General features: G+C 54.4%; 1 protein-coding gene across 1 annotated transcript; it reads left to right on the plus strand.

Annotated features, from left to right (window-relative positions):
• The first annotated feature begins 7,177 nt into the window (after positions 1 to 7,177).
• On the plus strand, positions 7,178 to 15,745 carry LOC133343683 (fibroblast growth factor 21-like). Its single transcript, XM_061553419.1, has 3 exons — positions 7,178 to 7,555; positions 12,185 to 12,288; positions 14,547 to 15,745. Exons 1-3 carry the CDS (start codon positions 7,303 to 7,305, stop codon positions 15,042 to 15,044), a joined length of 855 nt encoding a protein of 284 aa, XP_061409403.1. The 5' UTR covers positions 7,178 to 7,302; the 3' UTR covers positions 15,045 to 15,745.
• Positions 15,746 to 22,122: the final 6,377 nt, after the last annotated feature.

Below are 22,122 nucleotides of genomic sequence, written 5' to 3' on the forward strand. Positions count from 1 at the left end.
CCTCCCTCAGCATTTCGCTTGGGAGATCATCTCTGCCCGGTGCCTTCCCTGGTCTCAGACTCCGGATCGCCCTCAATACTTCCTCAACAGCTGGAACCTCAGCCAGCCACTCACAGGGGGTGACCTCTTCCAATATTTGAGGCACCGCAGCCTCAGCAGGGTTATCACCACTTTGTGCCATGATGTTTTCCTGGCTGAAAGAATTTCCCTCCCCCAGGACCTCACATAAATGCTCAGCAAATCTGCAAACCTGTTCCTGGGGGTCGGAGATTGGATCACCGTTTTTTCCTCTAATGATGGTAATAGGTGTGGCGCTGCAGGTTACTTTTTTGATGGAGTTAAATAGTGATTTGTGATCACGGGCCACTGAGGCAGACTCCATCTCCTCAGCAACCCGCGACCACCACCCATCCTTACAGCGCCTTACGGCTCTCCGAACTTCCGAGCGAAGGCTGCGGTAAACCTCCTCATTCTCTGACGTGGGATGCTGTAGGCGATGAGAGTGGGCCTGACGCTTTTTTTCAATTAACCTGAACACCTCCTCTGTCAGCCAGGGTTTCTGGGGAGGTCTGGACCGCGTACCCAAAGCAGCCATTGCAGCTGCATGAGTCAGAGTCTTAAACCTCGCCCATTTCCCCTCGACATCAGGTGGAGTGGGGGACGATGCCAACCCCAGCTGCAAGCGATGATGACATTCTCGCTTGCAACTTTCATCAGCTAACTGAGACCAGGCCACTTTTGGTTGGAATGGGATCCTGGGTGTACACCCACCACCGGAGTGGAAGAAAGGCAGGTGCATCTTACAGATGACTAGTCGATGGTCAGAGGACAGATCAGCTCCACGGTAGGTCCTGGTGTCAAGGACATGGGTTCGCATCCGCTGGTCCGTCACTATGTAGTCCAGCAGATGTTCTTGCTTGGACCCGGCATGTATCCATGATGTTGTGTGGATGCGCCGATGCCGGAAGAGCGTGTTGGTAATTACAAGCCCATGGGCTGCGCAAAAATCTAGCAGCCTCCTACCGTTATTATTGAGCTGATCTGGCCCATGCCTTCCAATCACTCCAGACCAGGTACCAGCATCATGACCAACTCGGGCATTGAAGTCACCCAACAAGATGACTCTGTCCCGAGTGGCCACTTTAGCCAGCACCTGTGACAGGAGGTCATAGAAAGAATCTGACTCATCGGCTTTGCCTGCATCCCTCCACGGATGTTCGTCTTCGGTGGGGGCATAAGTAACCACGACCACCACTCCTCGCCTCTGGTTGATGGGAAGGCGAGCCCAAAGTATCCTGGGGCTTACAGCTTCCCACACCTCACCGCCACGCTCCCACGCCCCCTTCATTCTTTTGTTCAGAAGAAGAGCCACACCCTGTTGTTTGGCAGTCTCCTGCCCCGAGTAGAGGACTGTCCACCCCTCATGGTGGCAGGAGCCAGAACCGGTCCACCGGACCTCCTGAATGCCACAGAGATCCAGGCGGTACCGGTCCAGCTCCCGACAGAGGAGTGGCAGCCTCTCCTCCGCAGTGAGCGTTCGAACATTCCACGTGGCCATCCGCAATGGTTTTTTGTTGTTTCTGGAGGAGCCCCGAGGGTGAAAATTCAATCTCCTGGCTCCGCCAAATGGGGTTTGGCCAGGAGACGTCATAAAAGCCTGACCCCCCGGGGCCTCCGGCACAAGCTTATTAGTTACAGGTTTATGTTTAATTCGTGGTTTAGTGGTGGTTAATTGAAGGTGGAGGGGTTACCAGCCCCTCGCACCCGTCCAGAGCCCCCGTTTAGCCACTGTGGTGGTCACATACGCCATGAGGGGAGAGGCCAATGCGCATTGGCCCTCCCCCCACAGCACTGCCCACGACAGTGTTGCCCGTCCGGCACCGCGAGGAGGTAGGAGGTTGTTTTGCCGGACTACATACACACGCGTACACACACACACGTACACATGCGCACGCACACACGCACACACACACGCACACACACGCACACACGCGCACGCACACACACACCCGCATACACACACTCGCGCACACACACACGCGCACACACACACACGCACATACACACGCGCACACACACACGCGCACACACACGCGCACACACACACGTACACACACACGCGTACACACCCGCGTACACACACACACGTACACACACACACGCGCACACACACACGCACACACACACACACGCACACACACACGCACACACACACGTACACACACACACGCACACGCACACACACACGTACACACACACACACGCGCACACACACGCACACACACACGCACACATACACGTACACACACACGCGTACACACCCGCGTACACACACACGCGTACACACACACACGCGCACACACACACGCACACACACACGCACACACACACACGCACACACACACGCACACACACACGTACACACACACACACGCGCACACACACGCACACGCACACACACGAGCAATGTAATCATTTCAGATTCGCTGGACAATCAACAGCAGACCCTGGCGCACGGCAGTTGCTGTATCGTCTGTCCTGTTGATTCCCGAGGTTCTGGCACTCACGCAAATGGAACAAAAGAAAATATTGATATCAACAATTTGTGACCCGGTCTAAATTTATCCAAGTCAAATTTTTTATTGCCACCTTATGTACGAATTTGTATCATGTGCCAGCCAATCGTCACCATCATTATCCCTGCGGGGTGGGTGGGTGGGGGGGGCGCTTCGCTAAAATCAGAACCGTGTTGGGGAGAAGATATAAAATCTGGAGGAGGGAGGGGGGAAACAAAAAAAACTTCGAGAATATTCAGAGAAATCTGAGACACGCATCTCACGGCCGATGGCAGATCTGGGTTAAGTGGGGGGTAGTTCGATTTAAAGCTTTCGTGACTGCAGGGATTCATCTTCTTGGTTCCTTCGGTAAAGTCACGTAGAAGGGAAATAATAAAGTAATACAAATAAAACATACTAAACTAATATAATTCTCACTATTTTATTATGTTTTATTTTTATTACTTTATTATTTCCCTTCTACGTGACTTTACCGAAAGAAGCAAGAAGATAGTGGGGGGGTAGTTTCTAGATCCGCCCCTGTCCACAAATGAGCAGACGCGGCTGCGCAGCACTTTGGCGGTGACTCACAGCGAGAGTCACTCAACATGATTCTGTGGAAACTCAAGATCGATCATTGGGTGGCAGGGGTGGGGTAGGGTGGGGTCATCGTAATGTGGAACTTCCACTGTTGGTTCAGGGTCCGTCACTATGATCGGCGACTGCCCAGGAGATGACGATCTTCCGAGTGTGTCGACAGCACTCGGACTCGGACTTTTAGTTTAAATAAAAGTACGCGCGCGTGTTGTCTAATCGACGTGTCCCACTTCCTGGCTGTCGGTGTATTAATCCCAGGCACGCATCAAGTTTGCATGTCACCACCAAAGACAAAGATCCCCCGTATAGCCTGTGACGGATTGTTGGGGCAAGTGCTGTTAGCGAGCACCTATGAAGGCCGGCACGGCGCACGAGGGGGTGGGTGGCCAGCACCACGCCCAACCTGCCTTTGTCTCCCCAGTGGCGATTTTTACTCATTTGAGGCTGAGTCGACCTAGGGGAGGCCCAGGACCGGTTCAGAAAATCGTCACTGATCTTGGCCGTGAGTAGGAATCGAACCCGGGTCGCCAGGTTCGTAGCGCAGCGCGCTGACCGCCACCATCATCATCAGACGTGGGCACATTGATGATGATGAAGATAATGATGGTCGTCATCGTCATCATCACCGTATCGCGTCGCTCATTACAACGTCGTGAGGCCAGTGACGGACATCAGTGACAGCACCGAGGTGACAATTCGCGATCATGAACCAAGTTCGTCGCAACTTCGAGGGCCCGCGCAGAGGAGGGATATCTGCGCGTGAGATCCATGTCCCTCTGGTTGGCCGCGGACTTTCCACTCGCCCGCTGTTGTAATCTCCCCATCGCCGATCCCGAGCCAGGAATCACTCCCCCACCCCGCCCCCCACTCCCCACAACCACCACCGCCGCTGCTGCTGCTGCTGCTACAACTTGGCCACTCAGTCCGACACCCACCATCACCCCCAAACCAACCTCGATGCTTTCAATTATGGGGCCATTTTGTGGCACCACTGAAAAGAGACACCCACCTATTGAATTCGTCGTTGTCATCATCCTCCGTGATCGATCCACCGCTAGATGGGTGCCTGCCCCAAGGAGGTGTACTATCCATCGCGCTCCTGCGATGCGGCAGTTTCGCGTCTATTGGTGTCTCTGTAAATCTGCGGGCATCTATGTAAGTCCATGGGCATCTACGTCGATATAAAGGTCCCTATGCAAGTCTGCGGGACTCTAGATGTGTCTATAGGTCTCTACGTAAGTCCATGGGTGACTACGCATGGCCAATACTTAAATCGCACTCTGTCGAGTGAGCGGATGGCTGAGTGGATGGACGGATGAATGCGCGGTCTTTCCGTCGGCGTTTGTGAGATGCAGGTCCCTGCTACCTCGTTTCAAAACGCGCACGCGACTCCGCCGGCCACGAGAGGCCGCTAAGCCTTGTGGATATTTAAAACAACTCAAGAGCTGAGCAATGACGGCCGTCTTCTTCCGAGTATAAGACGGTGCTGTGTGTGTGCGTGTGTGCGTGCGTGTGTCAGACCGTGAGATCTGCGTAACTTTATCGACACCGGGCACGACATTGTTTTCGTTGTGATCGCTTAGTCAAACCACTCACGGAACGAAGGCCCTCTCTCCGTGTCGTGTCGGCCATCGAGGTGGTAGTGACCATACTTCACCACGCTGGTCATTGCGCCCAGGAACCGGTGGAGTCAGAGATCACTCACCGCCGACGTGAGCCGCATGCCGGGAGCCGAAATGACGTCACCGGGTTTATAGCGCGACGTGATAACCGCTGCGCCACCGCTCCCACTACTGTGTGCAGGCAAAAGGCGCAGGACCTGCAACTGCCCGCGCACGTCACTGGTGGACGGATGTGGCCTCCCACTCGAAGGGACTCTGGGGGGGTGTTTGGCCTACTCTTCCACGCTGGTCAGCACGTCTCGGAAGATGTGGGATTACCCACACTGCACCCTGCCGCACGCGAACTGCCAATCGTCCGCATAGGTCAAGGGGTTACAATAATATTAAAGTCGCACTAACAATGCACTTTCTTAATCCAGGAAAGCCTCACTGAGTCTCAAGACTCGTTTCCAAGAGGATCCCTGCCACGTTGTGGGATGTTTGGCCACGAAATGCCGTGAGATGTGGACATTTGACTTCGTGTGTTGGCAGGAAACAAAAAGAACCCGGAGATGACCCCCCACATCTCCGCACAGATGGATGCAATAAAACATTCACTGCAACTGTCTGGCATCCGCGCGGGGTTTTTTTGAGAGTTTCACAAATCTGTGTGGGTTTGTGTGTGTGTGTGTGTGAGCCTGCAACCCTTGCACCCCACCCGATGATTTGCATTGATCTATCAGAAACAAGGACGCGATGACGATGTCATTGATCCCTTTTTTTCTCACCAAAAATCGAACCTTGGATCAATGAGTCCAGCGGGTTGGTTTGCTGTGCACGAGGGAGCGCCGCTGTGGGTGACCCCACTCCTGCCTTGCACAATCTCGGGACACACTCACACTTCCGTCAAATGCACACAACACACACACACACAAAGAACCCCCGTATAGCCTTCACAAACTGGGGGGGGGGGGGGGGAAGTGCTGTTAGCGAGTTGCACCGAGGAAGGGGTAGCACACGGACATACGGGGGGGGGGGGGGTTGGGTGGCAAGCTTACCACGCCCGGCCACCTTTGTTCTTTGCAATACCGATGTTTACTAACACACCGGGTACACGTTTGAGGCTGAGTCGACTTAGGGGAGGCCCGGTACCGGTTCAGACATTAGTCACCGATGTTGGCCGTGAGCGAGAATGGAACTCGGTTCGTCGGCTTCGTAGCGCAGCGGGCATTCCACGACACAACCGCTCCCCCACACACCCACACACACACACACCCACACACCAAACCACACACCCAACCACACACCAACCCACACACCCACACACCCACCCACACACCAACCCACACACCCACACATCAACCCATCAACCCACACACCCACCCACACACCAACCCACACACCCACACATCAACCCACACGCCCACCCACAGACAGACAGACAAAACAAAGACAAAGATCCCCCGTATAGCTTTAACAGACTGATGGGGCAATTGCTCTTATCGACCATCTATGAAGGCCGACACGGCACACTCACACATAAACACATTCACGCTTACACATACTTGCACACACACACTCACACACAAACACATTCACGCTTACACATACTTGCACACACACACACACTCACACATAAACACGTTCACTCCCCACTTGCACAGACACACACACAGCACCACCATCATCATCATTATCTCGAACCCGCCCAGTGGGCCGGCCGATTTAAAAACCCCGCATCTCCCAAACACCGTCAGACAGACAGCCAGCCTTTCACTTCTCCCACTCAGCCACCCATGCACTCCGCTCACTCACTCACGCACCCGCTCGCCACGCACACAGAGTCTCATGCCCGTGCCACACTCTGCGTTTGCATTAGAATCCCAGCAGAAGGTACATAAATAGAGGACGCATTTAAAAACACATCTCCATGTAAACGTTTAAAATACATATTGTACATTGTCAAGCTCTGCTGCGCGTTGTATGCTACGCGAGATTATCTGCCTGCATATCTGCAATTGCATCTGCGTGATAAATTAGGTGTCGAGCATTTGACAAGGTTCACTCAGACTCGTCTCTGGTATAATAATGGTTAGCGAGCACCTATTAAGAGCATCGTCACCATCGCGCACACGACCCTAACAGCGTCTGTCGCACTCGTCCTATGCGACTCACACCTGTGTGCGCCCCACACACACACACCTGCACGCTCCACACACACACACACCTGCACGCTCCACACACACACACACACCTGCACGCCCCACACACACACACACCTGCACGCCCCACACACACACACACCTGCACGCCCCACACACACACACACCTGCACGCCCCACACACACACACACCTGCACGCTCCACACACACACACACCTGCACGCTCCACACACACACACACCTGCACGCCCCACACACACACACACCTGCACGCTCCACACACACACACACCTGCACGCCCCACACACACACACACCTGCACGCCCCACACACACACACACCTGTACGCTCCACACACACACCTGTACCTGCAAGACGACAACGCGATGGGGGCAAGCGGAGCTCTCTTCGCCTGTTACCTGCTCGCATCGGTGGCGACACCGCGCGTCGCTCGCGCGGCACCGCGCCCGCCGCCTCGACCGGCACGTGACTCCAGCCCTCACCTGGACAACGGCTGGGGCGGACAGGTGCGGCTGAGGCACCTGTACACGGCCAGCCGGAGCCAGCCGGCCTGGGCGGCTCACCTGCGGCTACGGGATGACGGCCGCGTGGACGGCGTGGAGCGGCAGAGTGCGCACAGTGAGTGGCGGGTGTGCGTTACGCGTGGGTTGGGTGTGGGAAGGGGGGGGTGTGTTGGTGTGTGTGGGGAGTGTGGGGAGTGTGTGTGGAGAGTGTGTGTGTGTGTTGGTGTGTGTGGTGAGAGTGTAGTGTGTGTGGGGAGTGTGTGTTTGTTGGTGTGTGTGGGGAGTGTGTGTGTGTCAGTGCACTTGCCCCTACAGTCTGCCAAGGCTATACGGGGGATCTTTGTCTTTGTGTGTGGTGAGAGTGTAGTGTGTGTCGGGGAGTGTGTGTGTGTGTGTTGGTGTGTGTGGGGAGTGTGTTTGTGTGAGTGTGTGTTGGTGTGTGTGTGTGTTGGTGTGTGTGTGTGTTGGTGTGTGTGTGTGTTGGTGTGTGTGTGTGAGTGTGTGTGTGTGAGTGTTGGTGTGTGTGAGTGTTGGTGTGTGTGTGGTGAGAGTGTAGTGTTTGTGGGGAGTGTGTGTGAGTGTTGGAGTGTGTGTGTGTTGGTGTGTGTGTTTCGAGTGTGTGTGGCGCTAGCCACCCACCCCCTCGTGTGCCGTGCCGCCCTTCATAGGTGCTCGCTAACGGAACTTGCCCCTAAAGTCTGGTACAGGCTAGACGGGGGATCTTTGTCTGTGTGTGTGTGTGTGTATGTATGGCGACGCTCATAACAACGAGCGGAGCGCCGGGTGGCTAAAGCACAGCAAGTTGGCACAGTAGGGGGCACAGGTGGTGCATCAGCCACTCATCTCAGTCAGTCGACCCGTGGCACCTGGGGTCTGCCCCGTGACCTCCTGCCAGCGGCCGTTCGACTGATAATCCTGTCTGTTGACACTCGGGGTGCCACTGATCCGTTGTGTACGTTTCTGCAAAGTGAAAAAAAAATTGACGGCGAAAGGTTTTCAAAAAGTAATTTGCCCTAGCGAAACAAATTTCGCTCTAGGAAATTAATTTTAATTTCACGTTGATTTCTGTTCGTGTTACCGTTTCATATTCATTCTACCGTACGGCTGTTGTTCTTGGTACGGATTTCCGTTCGCTTCGTCGACTGAACGTCGCCTCTTTTTTACGCGATTGCTTTTGGCCATGTCGGTGACCCGGTTCACCTTTGTGGGTGACACCCCCAGCGTGGTATCTCGAGTTCTCGCCGCCTGGTTAAACAAAGTAAACCCCGCAAACCTGAACCATCACCTCCAGTCACTTTGTGCGTCCCTGCAGCCTAAACCTTGTTCCATGGGGGGGGGGGGGGGGGGGGGGGGAGTGCACGAGACTACAACCAACTTCTCGGCACCACGATCAGCCTACGGTGTCCGTCAGCCCTCACTCCCGTGGCGTGACATGGACCCTGAGGATGTTTAACAACAATCAAAAAAGTTACGTGAGTGACGCACGGACCCCCCTCCCTCCTCCGTCCCTTAATGTTTAATTAGGAGGGGGGGGGCTCCTAAACAACCCCGCTCCAATCGTCGCGTGCTCCCCCTGCCAACGACCTGACCCCAACGGGAGAAGGATCACGGCACAAACACGGCAGAAGCAGCAGTAGCAGCAGCAGCGGCAGAAGCAGCAGTAGCAGCAGCAGCGGCAGCAGCAGCAGCGGCAGCAGCAGTAACGGCAGCAGCAGTAGCGGCAGCAGCAGCAGCAGCGCTCCGATTCCAAATGCGCGCCAGCCCCTGGCCTAGTGCTGCCTGCCAACAACAACAACAGCAACGAGGACGAGGACGGAGTGCCGTGTGGCCCTCTCGCGAGTGTGACCCGTGGCACGGGAGGAGGCGGGTGGTGGGCTGGGTGGGTGAGCGGATGGCACACATGGGCAGAGAGAGAGAGAGGGAGCGCTGCGAGGATTGAAAGTGCACCATCATCATCATCATCTTCAGCAGCAGCCGTGGTCAATCCACTGCTGCTTTTGAATGCCTTCATCTTCACCAAGCCACCGAGGCCTCTCACGATCCTGGGGATGTAGCGATACACCCAGCGGCTGCTGGCGATTTCATCATCGGCTCCATCTCCTACCGGTGGACGTGCTCTTAGAACGCGTTCCATTCCATTCCCTGGCTGCCACTCCATTCGTGAGTCTCGACCACCCGCCATCATCATCGTCATCGTCGTCTTCCCTTCTGGCCGTGACGCGTTCTGCCCTGGCCCACACGTGGCCCCCCTTAACGGTTATGGAAGAGCCCCCCATTAATCGGCGTGCGTTCTCCAAATCCGCACGTCTCCTCCCGCTGTCTCTCCGTGTCGTGGCTCTCTCTCTCTCCCTCTCACTTTATTTCACTCCTGCACTCCCCACGCTTCTCTGTACACTTTTCAACGTTTTGTTCCACGTGTTGTTGTTGGTGTCTTTTTCCCACTGTCAGTGTCAAAGCCGGGACAGTGGGGGGTGGTGAGGAACCCGGCCAATCGCGGCGCTGATAAAAAAAACACAAATCCTCGCTGCTAAAAATCAAATTACTCGTTTGAACGTTGCTACGTTGCGTTGGTATCGTCCTGATTCGGCCTGACCCTACTTCAATATAACCCCTAATCGCGAGCACATGCCCTCCGCGTTATATAATGATGGTGAAGAACGTGCAGCCTGCGCAATAAACGCGTAGCGGGCAGCGGCGATGGAATGCTGTGATCCGTGCCCGTGGCAGTCCGTGGCACGAACCTCAGCTGTGTGGTGAATTCCAAGAAAATAAAGAAAAATGTGACAGTCTTGCCCTGAAATCAGAAGCCAGTTAAATTCGGCCGCACAGCCGGTGGCTGGCTCTCTGAAACCCGCGGCCCCCCTTACCACTCAGGATATCAGAATATTTATTTTATACTGGAGGAATCCGATGAGCTATGAAGCTCTTTGATTCACAAATGTCCAGTAGGGGCACGGGATAAAAAAAAGTTACAACGACAAACAAAACAAAAACGCGATCGTGGGTAAAAAAAAAATCACCCAAACACATACAAACACAGACAAAGGCAAACACATACAAAGATCCCCCGTATAGCCTTAACAGACTGTAGGGGCAAGTGCTGTTAGCGAGCACCTATGAAGGCCGGAACGGTACACGACGAGGGGGTGGGTGGCCAGCACCACGCCCAACCGCCTTTGTCTCCCCAGTGGCGATGTTTACACACCACCCCAGGTACTAATTTCAGCCTGAGTCGACCTAGGGGAAGGCCCACGACCGGTTGAAATAATCGTCACTGGGTGTTGGCCGTGAGCGGGAATCGAACCCCGGGTCGCCAGGTTCATAGTGCAGCGCGCTAACCGCTGCACCACCGCTCCCCACCACAAACACACACAAACACACGCAAATACAACGCCACCATTCCCTATCATCCGACCAGGCCAGAGCCCACGGAGGTGTCAGCTTATCTTTCAGCAACGACCTGCCCACCACAAATGACAGCTCACCAAAGTGAGTGCCCCCCTCATTTGGGACGTTCGAATCAGCACAAATCGTTGCGATGCGCGAGAGAGAGAGAGGCCCCCCGTCTCGTCTCGCTCGAGGTCTCGTCGCAGCTGCGGCCTTAACAGGAGCTCGCTAACACGTCTTGCCCCAACAATATACGGGGGGAGGGGGGCGATCTTTGTCTGTGTGTGGGGGTGAGTCTCTGTTAGTCTCTCTGTGTGAGTGTGTGTGGGGGGTGGGTTGGGTGAGTGTATGCGGTATTTGTTACAAACGAGTTGTGTGTGGGATTGTGAGAGTGTTGTGAGTCTGCCTGTGTGAGTGATATTGGCTGACTGTACCCACTATTGGCAAGGCAGGGGACGCAGGTGGTGCATGCATCTCAGTCAGTCAACCCTTGGTTACCCGGCTCTGTTTCGTGACTTCCTGCCAGCAGCGAGCTTTGAACACTTAGAGGGATCTTCTCGGTTCTTTCGATAAAGTCACGTTGAAGGGAAATAATAAAATAATAAAAATAAAACATAATAAAATACAATTCTCACGACGTTTCGGCCACAACGCAAGCAGCCGTCCTCAGGTGAAGAACAGGTCTGTCGGAAAGACAGCGTCTGAATGATCCCCACCACGCTTGGCAGCGTATATTTAAGCTGGTTGGAGGGGGAAGAGCGCCTTGACAAAAAAATGTGCATATCAAGAGGAATTTAGCATATTTATGTTTGGCGATTGGTATTACCTTAGAGTCGCGGCATCTCTTCAGAAAGGTGAGAGACTCGATTAGCTGAGCTTTCTTATGCCTTAAAGTGACCTGAAGGGTACACCTAGCCTGTCACGGGAGCCGAGGTGACGTAACCACCACTTTGTGGCGTATGGAAGCTTTTGCATAGACCCTGACGCCTGTGCGCGTGTGGAGTTTGCATCTTCTCCCCGTGGTCCCGTGGATTTCTCTCCGGGTCCTCCATGGTTTTCCCTCCAGAAACGCGCGTTTCGAGAATTTGGCTGCTATAGATTTCCACGCGCGATAAGCCACCACGCCGAGCTCTCATTTGCGGTGACCAGGTCGCTTCCGAACAAAGAGCGACATGGCTCAGTGGACCTTACCTGGCAGAAAAAAAAATTATTTTTAGTCGAATAGTTATCGTAACAAGTGCTCGCTAACGGCACTGTGCCCCACAAGGCCACACTGGGCCATCTCTATCTCTGCGGTGTCGCTGTTCTACGGGACGGGGCCTTCCCCTAAGCGCCTCCTGCCGTCGTGCCTCGCCAGGTCTGCTGGAGATGAAGGCGGTGGCTCGCGGAGTGGTGGTCATCAGGGGGCTCAAGTCTCGCCGCTACCTCTGCATGGACCCGAAGGGCAGGCTCTACGGGCAGGTGAGCGCGCCGAGACTCGCAACCCACCACGGGCGAACTTATCGCAAAGGGTTGGCGGTTCGAAGCGGCGAGTGTCCGCCCCGACGAATCGAAATGATTCAGTGCCGCGGGTGTCAGCCGCGGAGACTCGGCGTGCGTCGCGTGAAACCCTCCATGTCGACCTTGGCAGGTGCCCTCGGCCCTGCACGCGCACAAACGCACGTAGAGACGAATCGACTCGCATAGAGACCCACACACAGCTACACAGAGACCCATAGACTTGCATAGAGACCCACACACAGCTACACAGAGACCCATAGACTTTCATAGAGACCCAACAGCCACCTACACAGAGACCCATAGACTTGCATAGAGACACACACACACACCTACACAGAGACCCATAGACTTTCATAGAGACCCACACACACCTACACAGAGACCCATAGACTTGCATAGAGACTCAACACACAGCTACACGGAGACCCATAGACTTGCATAGAGACCCACACACAGCTACACAGAGACCCATAGACTTGCATAGAGACTCACACACAGCTACATAGAGATTCATAGACTTGCATAGAGACCCACACACACAGCTACACAGAGACCCATAGACTTGCATAGAGACCCACACACACTTACACAGAGACCCATAGACTTGCATAGAGACCCAACACAGCTACATAGAGACCCATAGACTTGCATAAAGACCCAACACACAGCTACACAGAGACCCATAGACTTGCATAGAGACCACACACACAGCTACACAGAGACCCATAGACTTTCATAGAGACCCACACACACTTACACAGAGACCCATAGACTTGCATAGAGACCCACACACACAGCTACACAGAGACCCATAGACTTGCATAGAGACCCACACACACCTACACAGAGACCCCATAGACTTGCATAGAGACCCACATACCCCTACACAGAGACCCATAGACTTGCATAGAGACCCACACACCTACACAGAGACCCATAGACTTTCATAGAGACCCACACACACCTACACAGAGACCCATAGACTTGCATAGAGACCCACACACACAGCTACACAGAGACCCATAGACTTGCATAGAGACCCACACACACCTACACAGAGACCCATAGACTTGCATAGAGACCCACAAACCCCTACACAGAGACCCATAGACTTGCATAGAGACCCACACACCCCTACACAGAGACCCATAGACTTGCATAGAGACCCAACACACACCTACACAGAGACCTATAGACTCACATAGAGACCCAACACAGACCCATCGACTAGGGGACTTGCCGAGGAATCCCTCGATAATTGGGATTCGTGTGCGTGGTCCTTGGGTCGCCCAGCCGCACTCCGTCACTCGCGGGAGGCGAATGTGAAACACGCGGCGCTCCACGCCACGAGCCGCCCTCTCCCCCCCCCCCTTGCCAGCGATGACGACAGAGCTCTCGTTATGGAGCTTTCCACATGGGCGTCGATGTTTTTTTTTCTCAGAACGTGTCCCAATTCGAAATTCAAAAATATCGGCTACGATTTCTCACCCCCCCATCCCCCCAAAAGAAAAAAAATGAATAACGCGCCGACCAGGATTTCAATAATATATATACTTGTTTTTAAATTCGCGTTTCATTCTCGTATCCATTCCGTGGGATTAGGGTTAATTAGCCGCCCTGTGTCAAGGAGGGGGGGGGGTTTCATAATACCCGTGTCGGGAGACGCTCAGCCGACACCCCAAAAGCTGATAATTGTTTTTTTTATCCCTTTTATCTGGCAACAAAACTGACACCTTTTTTACGAGGAGTCATGTTAGCATAGACCACAATACCTGCAGTCATAATGCAAACAAAAAACACAACTTGATAATGTGTGCACTGTCCTTGAAGTTGATTGTTCCACACCCGAGACAGCTTTCCTTAGAGCCTAGTCTCACATGGTGTTGGACCAGATGACGCCAAAAGGACAGTGCATACATTATCAGAGTTATGTTTTTTTCGTTTGCATTATGACTGCAGGTATTGTGGTCTATGCAAACATGACTCCTTGCAAAAAAAAGGTGTCAGTTTTGTTGTCAAATAAAAGGGTAAAAAAAAACAATTATATTTTTTACTGGCAAATGAGGTTCCAATGGTGTAAACCCCAAATGCTCCCCGCACGAGAGGCTCGAATCCGCGCGTTTCAATCCCGCGCCGCCTCCGGCGATCATCACCAGATTCTCAAGTGCGGCGAGCTCACAGCCCCGGCCACCTTTGTTTCTCCCCCCCTCCCCCGCCAGGTGTCGTTCGACGAGGTGGACTGCACGTTCCGCGAGTCGCTGCTGCCTGACGGCTACAACCTGTACCGTGGCGGCACGCACCACGCCGTGGTGTCGCTCAGCGCGGCCGCTCCACGACACCACCACCACCAACAACAACAACATCAACAACAACATCGCCAGCAGCAGCAGCAGCCAAGCCAGGAGCTGCCGATGGATCCACAGCAGCAGCAGCAGCACGAGTGGCCACTCGCCCGAGGGCCACCGCCGCCGCCACCACCACCACCCCTGTCCCACTTTCTGCCCGTCGTGAACTCCGTGCCGCTCGAGGACTCCGAATCCGGAGTCCCGTGGATGGAGGAGCCCGGTGCCGGCAGTCGCTCGCCAGACGAGGTGGCGCCGATGACGAGGAAGGGGCACGAGGAGGAGGAGGATGAGGAGGGTCGCGAGGGCTACGTGGATCTGCTGGATCCCCTGGGCATTCTGTCGTCCCGCACGAGCCGGTGGTCGTGGTGGTGATTGCGCGCTGGTGCGGGGAGGAGGACGAGGGCTGCTGGTGAACCCGTGGCACCTGCTGGGTCTGACCCGTGACCTTCCCGCTGCCAGCGGGCGTTCGACACTGCACGTGGTCTCAACGTGCACGTGGCCTGGCACGAGAGCCGTGGTGACGTCCCCTGCCACTTAGTGGCGAATGGCGGTTGTTGTTGTTGGTGGTGGCCACGTAAAAAACTCTCGCTCGTGGAGGCCCATGAATGGAACTTTGTTCGGCGAAAACTCAGAGGCTGAGTTGGGGAGATCCGGTTGGAGTCTGAGTGGTGGAAATGGGTGTAACCACCTGCGCAGCAGCAGGCGATGGATCTCTGTGTGCGGGGGCACATTCGGACGACGTAGCCACTGGCAGGCGTCACCCTGACTGCCGCACGCGCGCGCGCGTCCGCGTTGCGAGTTCATGCGCGCGCGTGCGTGACCGAGGAGCGGTGGCGCAGCGGTTAGCGCGCCGTGCCGGTAGGGAGCGACTCACAGGTGGACAAAGGGGCGAGTGCCACCTGGTGGCTCCGCCGCCTTGCGCTCAGCCAGCCCGAGTTCGATTCGCGGTCACGGCCAACGCCGGTAAATGAAATATCTGAACCTGTTTCTGGGCCCTCTCCACCATCTCCCTCCGAACACCACCACCACCACTCGGCCTGAGTTGACTTTCACGCGTGCGGCGTGTGATGAACATCAGCACTGGGGGGTGGGGGGGGGGTGTGAGGGGAGGGCGAGTGGACAAAGAAGGTGGTTCGCTAAGCAGCGCTTGCCCTCGAGCAAGTCGGTGTTTGGGTCGGAGCGGTTGGCATCGCGAGGCAAACTCTCGCTGCCAGATGTCTCCTCCTCCTCCTCTTCATCCTCCTCCTCCTCCTCTTCATCCTCGTCCTCCCTGCTGCTGCCCAGCACACGGCTCAGCCGAGGAGGAGTTCCATCACCGGCCTGAGGGGCCTGGCGACCGGTGCCACTCTGATGGAGATGAGGCGCACAGAGCGAACCGAGCTGCACTTAATGCCACGAGCGAATAAATGAATTGTGTGTGTGTGCGTGTGTGTGCGTGTGTGTGCGCGTGTGCGCGCGTGTGCGTGTGTGTGTGCTGCTGAGACTGGAGCGTGCCACTAAGAGGTGGGGCCTTACCATCAGCCCGACCAAAACTAAGCACCTGCCTGGGTATTTTGTACCATCGGCAAACCTCCACCCCCACAACTCCCAATCGGTGATGGGGCAGTAGTGGAGAGAGTGGAGAGTTTCCCATACCTGGGCAGTGTGCTTATGACCTCAAGGTGCACATGGCCTGGCACAAGCGTCGTGGTGACGTCACCGCCACTTAGTGGCGAATGGCGGTTGTTGTTGTTGTGTGTATATAGCGATGGCAAGAAGCCAGTGGGGGTGAAGTATGGTCAGTCAACTGCCCGCCCCCCCCAACTCCCTCCCCCCATTAGCTGTGGGGAGGCCCTCATCCAGCAGTGGATTAACAAAAGGGTTGTAAATTATTCTTTTTACTGTTGTCGCTGTTTGTTGTTGTTGTTGATGTCAGTCAGCCACACACGTGGGCGCGCGTATCCCTGTGGGCTTGATCGAGAGGGTGTAACAGCAGGGGCGAGCTCTACGACTCCACGAGTTCGATCCCCGCTCACGGCCACCAACACCGCCAGCGACGATTGTCTGAACCGGGTCCCCTGGGCCTCTCCTAGCTCGACTCAGCCTTCAAATGAGTACCTGGTGCGGTGTGCGAGTATGGCAACCGCGGACGATCACCGCACCTCGTGCGCCCTTCCCGATGACGGCGCTTGGCCCCCAACATTCTGTTAGAATCTCGAGTTGAAGCTTTCGTGGGGGCTACACGGGGGTAGGGGAACCTTTTCGTCTGCCCAGGGACATTTGGATAATCTATAACATCATTCGCGGGCCGTACGAAATGATCAGCTTAAAAATGTAGCCCGTTGTTATATTTGGTCAAACATTTAATTAACTCGCTCCCTAATTCGATGGGCTGGAACCGCTTCTCTTTGGCGAGGCGTGTGATGTTAGCTGCTGGTGTTCATGATGTTGCTGCTGCTACTCGCAACTGCTTTTTCAGCTCCTAGATTTGTTGAATTTCGAGTCCCGCCTGCGGTTGCCTTGGCAGGGCCAAAGACCAAATGATTCCGAGGGTCTGATACGGCCCGCGGGCCGGACCGTTCCCCACCCGTGCCATAGAGGATCTGGCCCCCTTCTCCCCGACACGTGCTGCGTTGCCACAGAGAGCCGTGCCAAGTCTGCCAGGAATGTCATCTGGATCGTATAGATGATGAGTGATACGACAATTAGATTCACGGCGGATGATGTACTCGTGACAGAGTAGGACTGTGGAGTTGATGCTCATGGGTATTTCGTACGGTCAGCAAATGCAAAAATCGATGTGTGATTACATAATCGAGTAACGAGGAGCGGCCACGTGCACGCATGCGCCCACATGTCGCGAGACAGACACGATATTGTAGCCACATGTACACACGTACGGAGGTGCTTGAACACAACGCACAGACACGCAAACGCATTTTCATTTTACCATGTTGAAAGATAAATGCACGCCAAAGCATACATGGATACAAAGACAAAGCACACACACACTAACACACACACTAACACACACTAACACACACTAACACCCAGACTAACACACACACACTAACGTACACACACACTAACACACACACACACACACTAACACCCAGACTAACAGACACACACTAACGTACACACACACTAACACACACACACACACTAACACACACTAACACACACACTAACGCACACACACAGACTAACACCTCTGTCTGTGTAGATCGCCATGAACATTGGCCTCTGCTTCCACTTAACCAGTACTCATCAGCAACGCGCTTCCAAGTTTAACCGTAGCCGGCCGATGATTTGTAGTTGGGGTGACAGGCAGTAGTGGTGGGCAGCTTCAAGGCAAAGGAACGTGCTACACAGAGAGAGAGTGGTGTAGGTATATTTATTGTTAAATTATTTGCTTGATGTAACGTAACAGTTTTGTATCGCCCTCTGTATAACTTATTTTTCGCTATTTATATTTGACCGAGCACACGTAACGCTTGTTGCACGTCGCGTATCACGCACCGCGAACTTCTCCAAGACTTGTCGACGCAATTCGCCAACAACACTGTGGGCCCTTAAAAAAAAACAAAATAAAATAAACGTGGCGTTTCGGCGACGTTTCGGGTTATTGCCCTTGTTCAAAGTTGTATTTTTTATAAATAAAAATATATTGTTCAGTCGGTTCATTGGTGCTTTGTGCAACGCTGACGATGTCCGAAACATCTGCCGGGTCCGATTATGCTCTCTGCCCAAGGAGGCCGTCCATAAATGACGTCACAGACCTAGGGGGGGTCAGACATTTGTGACGATGTGTGACGAGGGGGGAGGGGGGTTGAGAAATGCGACGTCGCATCAAAATGCGCAACTTTAAATTTAATAAATATAGACAACACGTTCTACTTAATTAAATATACTTTTTAATTCATGTTTTCTCCTACAACATCAGAATGCAGCGCCACATTAAATACGCGTGACGTCATTTATGGACGGCCCCAAGGACCGCGAGATGTGAAAATTTTCGGTACAAATTTTGGGGCAGGGGTCACCCTCGTGGCGTCGGCGCTCCGCGTCTCCGTGCGCTCGTTCACACGAAGACAAAGACAAAGATCACCCGTATAGCATTAACAGACTGTTGGGGCAAGTGCTGTCAGCGAGTGCCTCTGAAGGCCAGAACGGCTCACGAGGGGGTGGGTGGCCAGCACCACGCCCGGCCGCCTTTGTCTCCCCAGTGGCGATGTTTGTACGCACCACACCAGGTATTAATTTGAGGCTGAGTCGACCTAGGGGAGGCCCAGGACCGGTTCATATAATCGTCACTGGGTGTTGGCCGTGAGTGGGAATTGAAACTCGCGTAGCGCAGCGCGCTAACCGCTACACTACCGCGTCCAAAGACAAGACAAGACAAAGATCCCCCGTGTAGCCTTATCAGACTGTAGGGGCAAGTGCTGTTAGCGAGCACCGGTAAAGGCCGGCACGGCACACGAGGGGGCGGGCGGCCAACACCACCACGTCCACACACACACAGACACACACAGACACATAGACACACACAGACACAGCAACAACGCTCGCTCGGCCGCCTTTGTCTTCCCAGCGCCGACATTCACACACTCACGCACCACAATGCCATTTAAGGCTGAGTCGACCCACGAGTAAGAGGCGCAGGCAAGGTGGCTAGCGACCACCACGCTCGACCGCCTTTGTCTCCCCCCGTAGAACTGACGTTCACACACACGTGCTAAATGCTTGGGGGGGGAGACACAGGGCAGGTTCAGATACCACTTGTCACCGATGTGACACACACACACACACGAGATTTAGCAGAGAACAGGTTTCAAAGGAAGAGGGTATTTAGTTAAATCTAAAATTGCCCTGTTTGTGCCATTGGCTATGGGCAGCCTAACCCCAACACGCCTGCCTCCACGCACTCACACAAGCCGCTGCAATTACTCCCCCCACCACCCACCACCACCCACCACCACCTTCAATTATCTTGCACCCCACCCAGGGACCTATTAGTGCTAATTAAAACCCAGAGTGCTGTTCACACGGGGATGAGAGGGGCGCGGGGTGGGAGAGGGAGGGGGTGGTGGGTGGTGGGGGGCTTAAGCCACAGAGGCAACTCTAATCCGAGCCTACGGGGACGAAGCGACAGGGACGATGAGAAGTCGTCTCGCGGGTCGCACGTCGGGGAGAGAAGCGACTCGGGCCGACGTTGCCTCGACAGCGAAGAGGAAAGCGAGGAACGCGCACGCACGTGCACGCACGCACTCACACGCATGCACACGCACGGCACGCACGCGCACGCACGCACGTGCACGCACGCACACGCATGCACACGCGCACGCACGCGCACACGCGCACGCACGCACGCGCGCGCACTTGAAGGTCGATGGCCCTGTGTCGTGTGGCCAAAGTAGAGGTCGCAAACGGGTTTTGATTCCTTACCCGTACCCGGCCGCACCCGTTCCCGTACCCGTACCCTACCCGAAATGAGTGACAAACGGTTACTCACCAGTGACTCACGGCCTACCCGTACCCGTACCCGGCCGCACCAGGGTCGCAAACGGCTACCCGTACCCGGCCGGGTAGGGTACGGGTATCGGGTACCTGATTGTGACCTCTGGGATGAAGCCATGTTGCAGGCGCGGGTGGGTTGATTCTAGGAACTTGAATTGTGAGAAGAGACAAGACGTTGGGAAATGAGTGACAAACGGTGACTCACTATCTTCTTGGTTCTTTCTCTCACCAGTGACTCACGGCTACCCGTATCCGTACCCGGCCGGGTACGGGTAGCCGGGTATCGGGTAGGGTACGGGTATCGGGTACCCGGTTGCGACCTCTGGGCCAAAGGCGAGCGGGCGGGCGGGCTGGAGGGCAGCACGCTCAAAACGTCGCTTGCGGAGGAGGCGCGGTTCGAATCCCGGGCGGGCGGCCCTGGTTAACGCCGTGGTGTGTATTTCGGCGAGCACGAGGCTCGCAGGCGACGTGAACAATCAAGCGGCGATTCGAAATGTTCGACGAAGAGCGGGGCTCATTGGGTGCCGGCATAAAAAGAAAAAAAAAATGTCACTGAATCGGTGAATAGGTAGCAAGAGTCGCCCCCTGCTGGGAAACATTTGCAGGACCCTCTTAGAAGAGTCTCGGGGGGGCAGGGGGGGAGTGAGCGAGTGGCTGGAGTGAATCGATGAAGTTCACGGGAACGCAGTAAACCCAGAGCCGGATTATCCTCGGAGCAAAAGTAGCTGCACGTGTAGTAGTAGTAGCTACTACACGTGGAGTAGCTACTACTACTACACGTGTAGTAGCAGTAGCTACTGCACGTGTAGTAGTAGTAGCTACTACACGTGTAGTAGTAGTAGCTACTGCTACACATTCTTCACCTAAGGACGGCTGCTTGCGTTGTGGCCGAAACGTCGTGAGAATTATTTTATCATGTTTTATTTTTATTATTTTATTATTTCCCTTCTACGTGACTTTACCGAAAGAACCAAGAAGATGATTGTAAGTTGTCTTCTTCTTGCACGCGTTTGTCCCACCCACGTGTAGCTCCCGCCGTGCACATGTTCTCTCGATGTCTCTCTGCGCCGATCTACTTCAACACATTTTCATTTCTGAGTTGATGTTCAACTAGCCGTACTCCACTTGGATCCACCACGCCCGGCCGCCTTTGTCTCCCCAGCGGCGATGTTCACACACCACAGCAGTTACTCGTTTGACGCTGAGTCGACCTAGGGGAGGCCCAGGACCGGTTAAAATAATCGTCACCGGTGTCGGCCGTGAGCGGGAATCGAACTCGGGTCGCCGGGTTCGTAGCGCGGCGCGCTTCCACATGCACGGGTCACGTGACAGATGTGACGTCACAGCTCACTTGCCGTGCAACAAAATCTATGTATTATTGAGCTCCCCCCCCCCCCCCCCCAAAATAAAAAAAAGTGTATTTTTATAATTTTTGCATGTTGTACAGTCTGGAAAGTACCCACATGGCAACTTTCAAGTGTGTTGCATGTCGGGAAGTACGCTAAACATTTTGAACAGACACACATGTAGTACAGAGTTAGATTGATGGCCTTAATCTAAGTTGTGGTTGTTGTTGTTTGACTTGCATCCCACTGGGATTTTTGCACAGTGTAGGTGTACGGTGCTTTTTCTGCAATATTTTGCTGTCTTTTCTTGGATTTTCTCTTTGCACTTAGTCACATAGTCACTTTAAGATGTTTTCTTGTTCATGTTTTTGTTTTCTGTTTGTTGCGGTTGCACCCGATTCAAGAGCCGAATGGCTCACAGGGCTGTACCTAATCAATGAACTTGAAACTTGAACATAATCACAACTTTGCCTTTTAAATATAGAGAGAGTAGATTACAACACGCGACCTCTTGAGGTCAGAGAACGACTCGGAGGCGCGAGGAGGAACCTGGCGGGTTTAGGCCGCCAGGAGGCACAACCGACACGGCCTTCACCGCTCACCAG

The sequence above is a fragment of the Lethenteron reissneri genome, chromosome 2 (genome assembly GCF_015708825.2).
Source record: "Lethenteron reissneri isolate LAM-NWPU_2019-01 chromosome 2, ASM1570882v1, whole genome shotgun sequence".
Taxonomy (NCBI): Eukaryota; Metazoa; Chordata; class Hyperoartia; order Petromyzontiformes; family Petromyzontidae; genus Lethenteron; species Lethenteron reissneri.

What these genes read in the sequence shown, in the direction of transcription:
- LOC133343683 (XM_061553419.1), top strand. Translation starts at nt 7,303, where the DNA reads ATGGGGGCAAGCGGAGCTCTCTTCGCCTGTTACCTGCTCGCATCGGTG. An exon ending in GGAGCGGCAGAGTGCGCACA is followed by an intron (nt 7,556 to 12,184) that starts GTGAGTGGCGGG and finishes GTGCCTCGCCAG; the next exon opens with GTCTGCTGGAGATGAAGGCG. An exon ending in AGGGCAGGCTCTACGGGCAG is followed by an intron (nt 12,289 to 14,546) that starts GTGAGCGCGCCG and finishes CTCCCCCGCCAG; the next exon opens with GTGTCGTTCGACGAGGTGGA.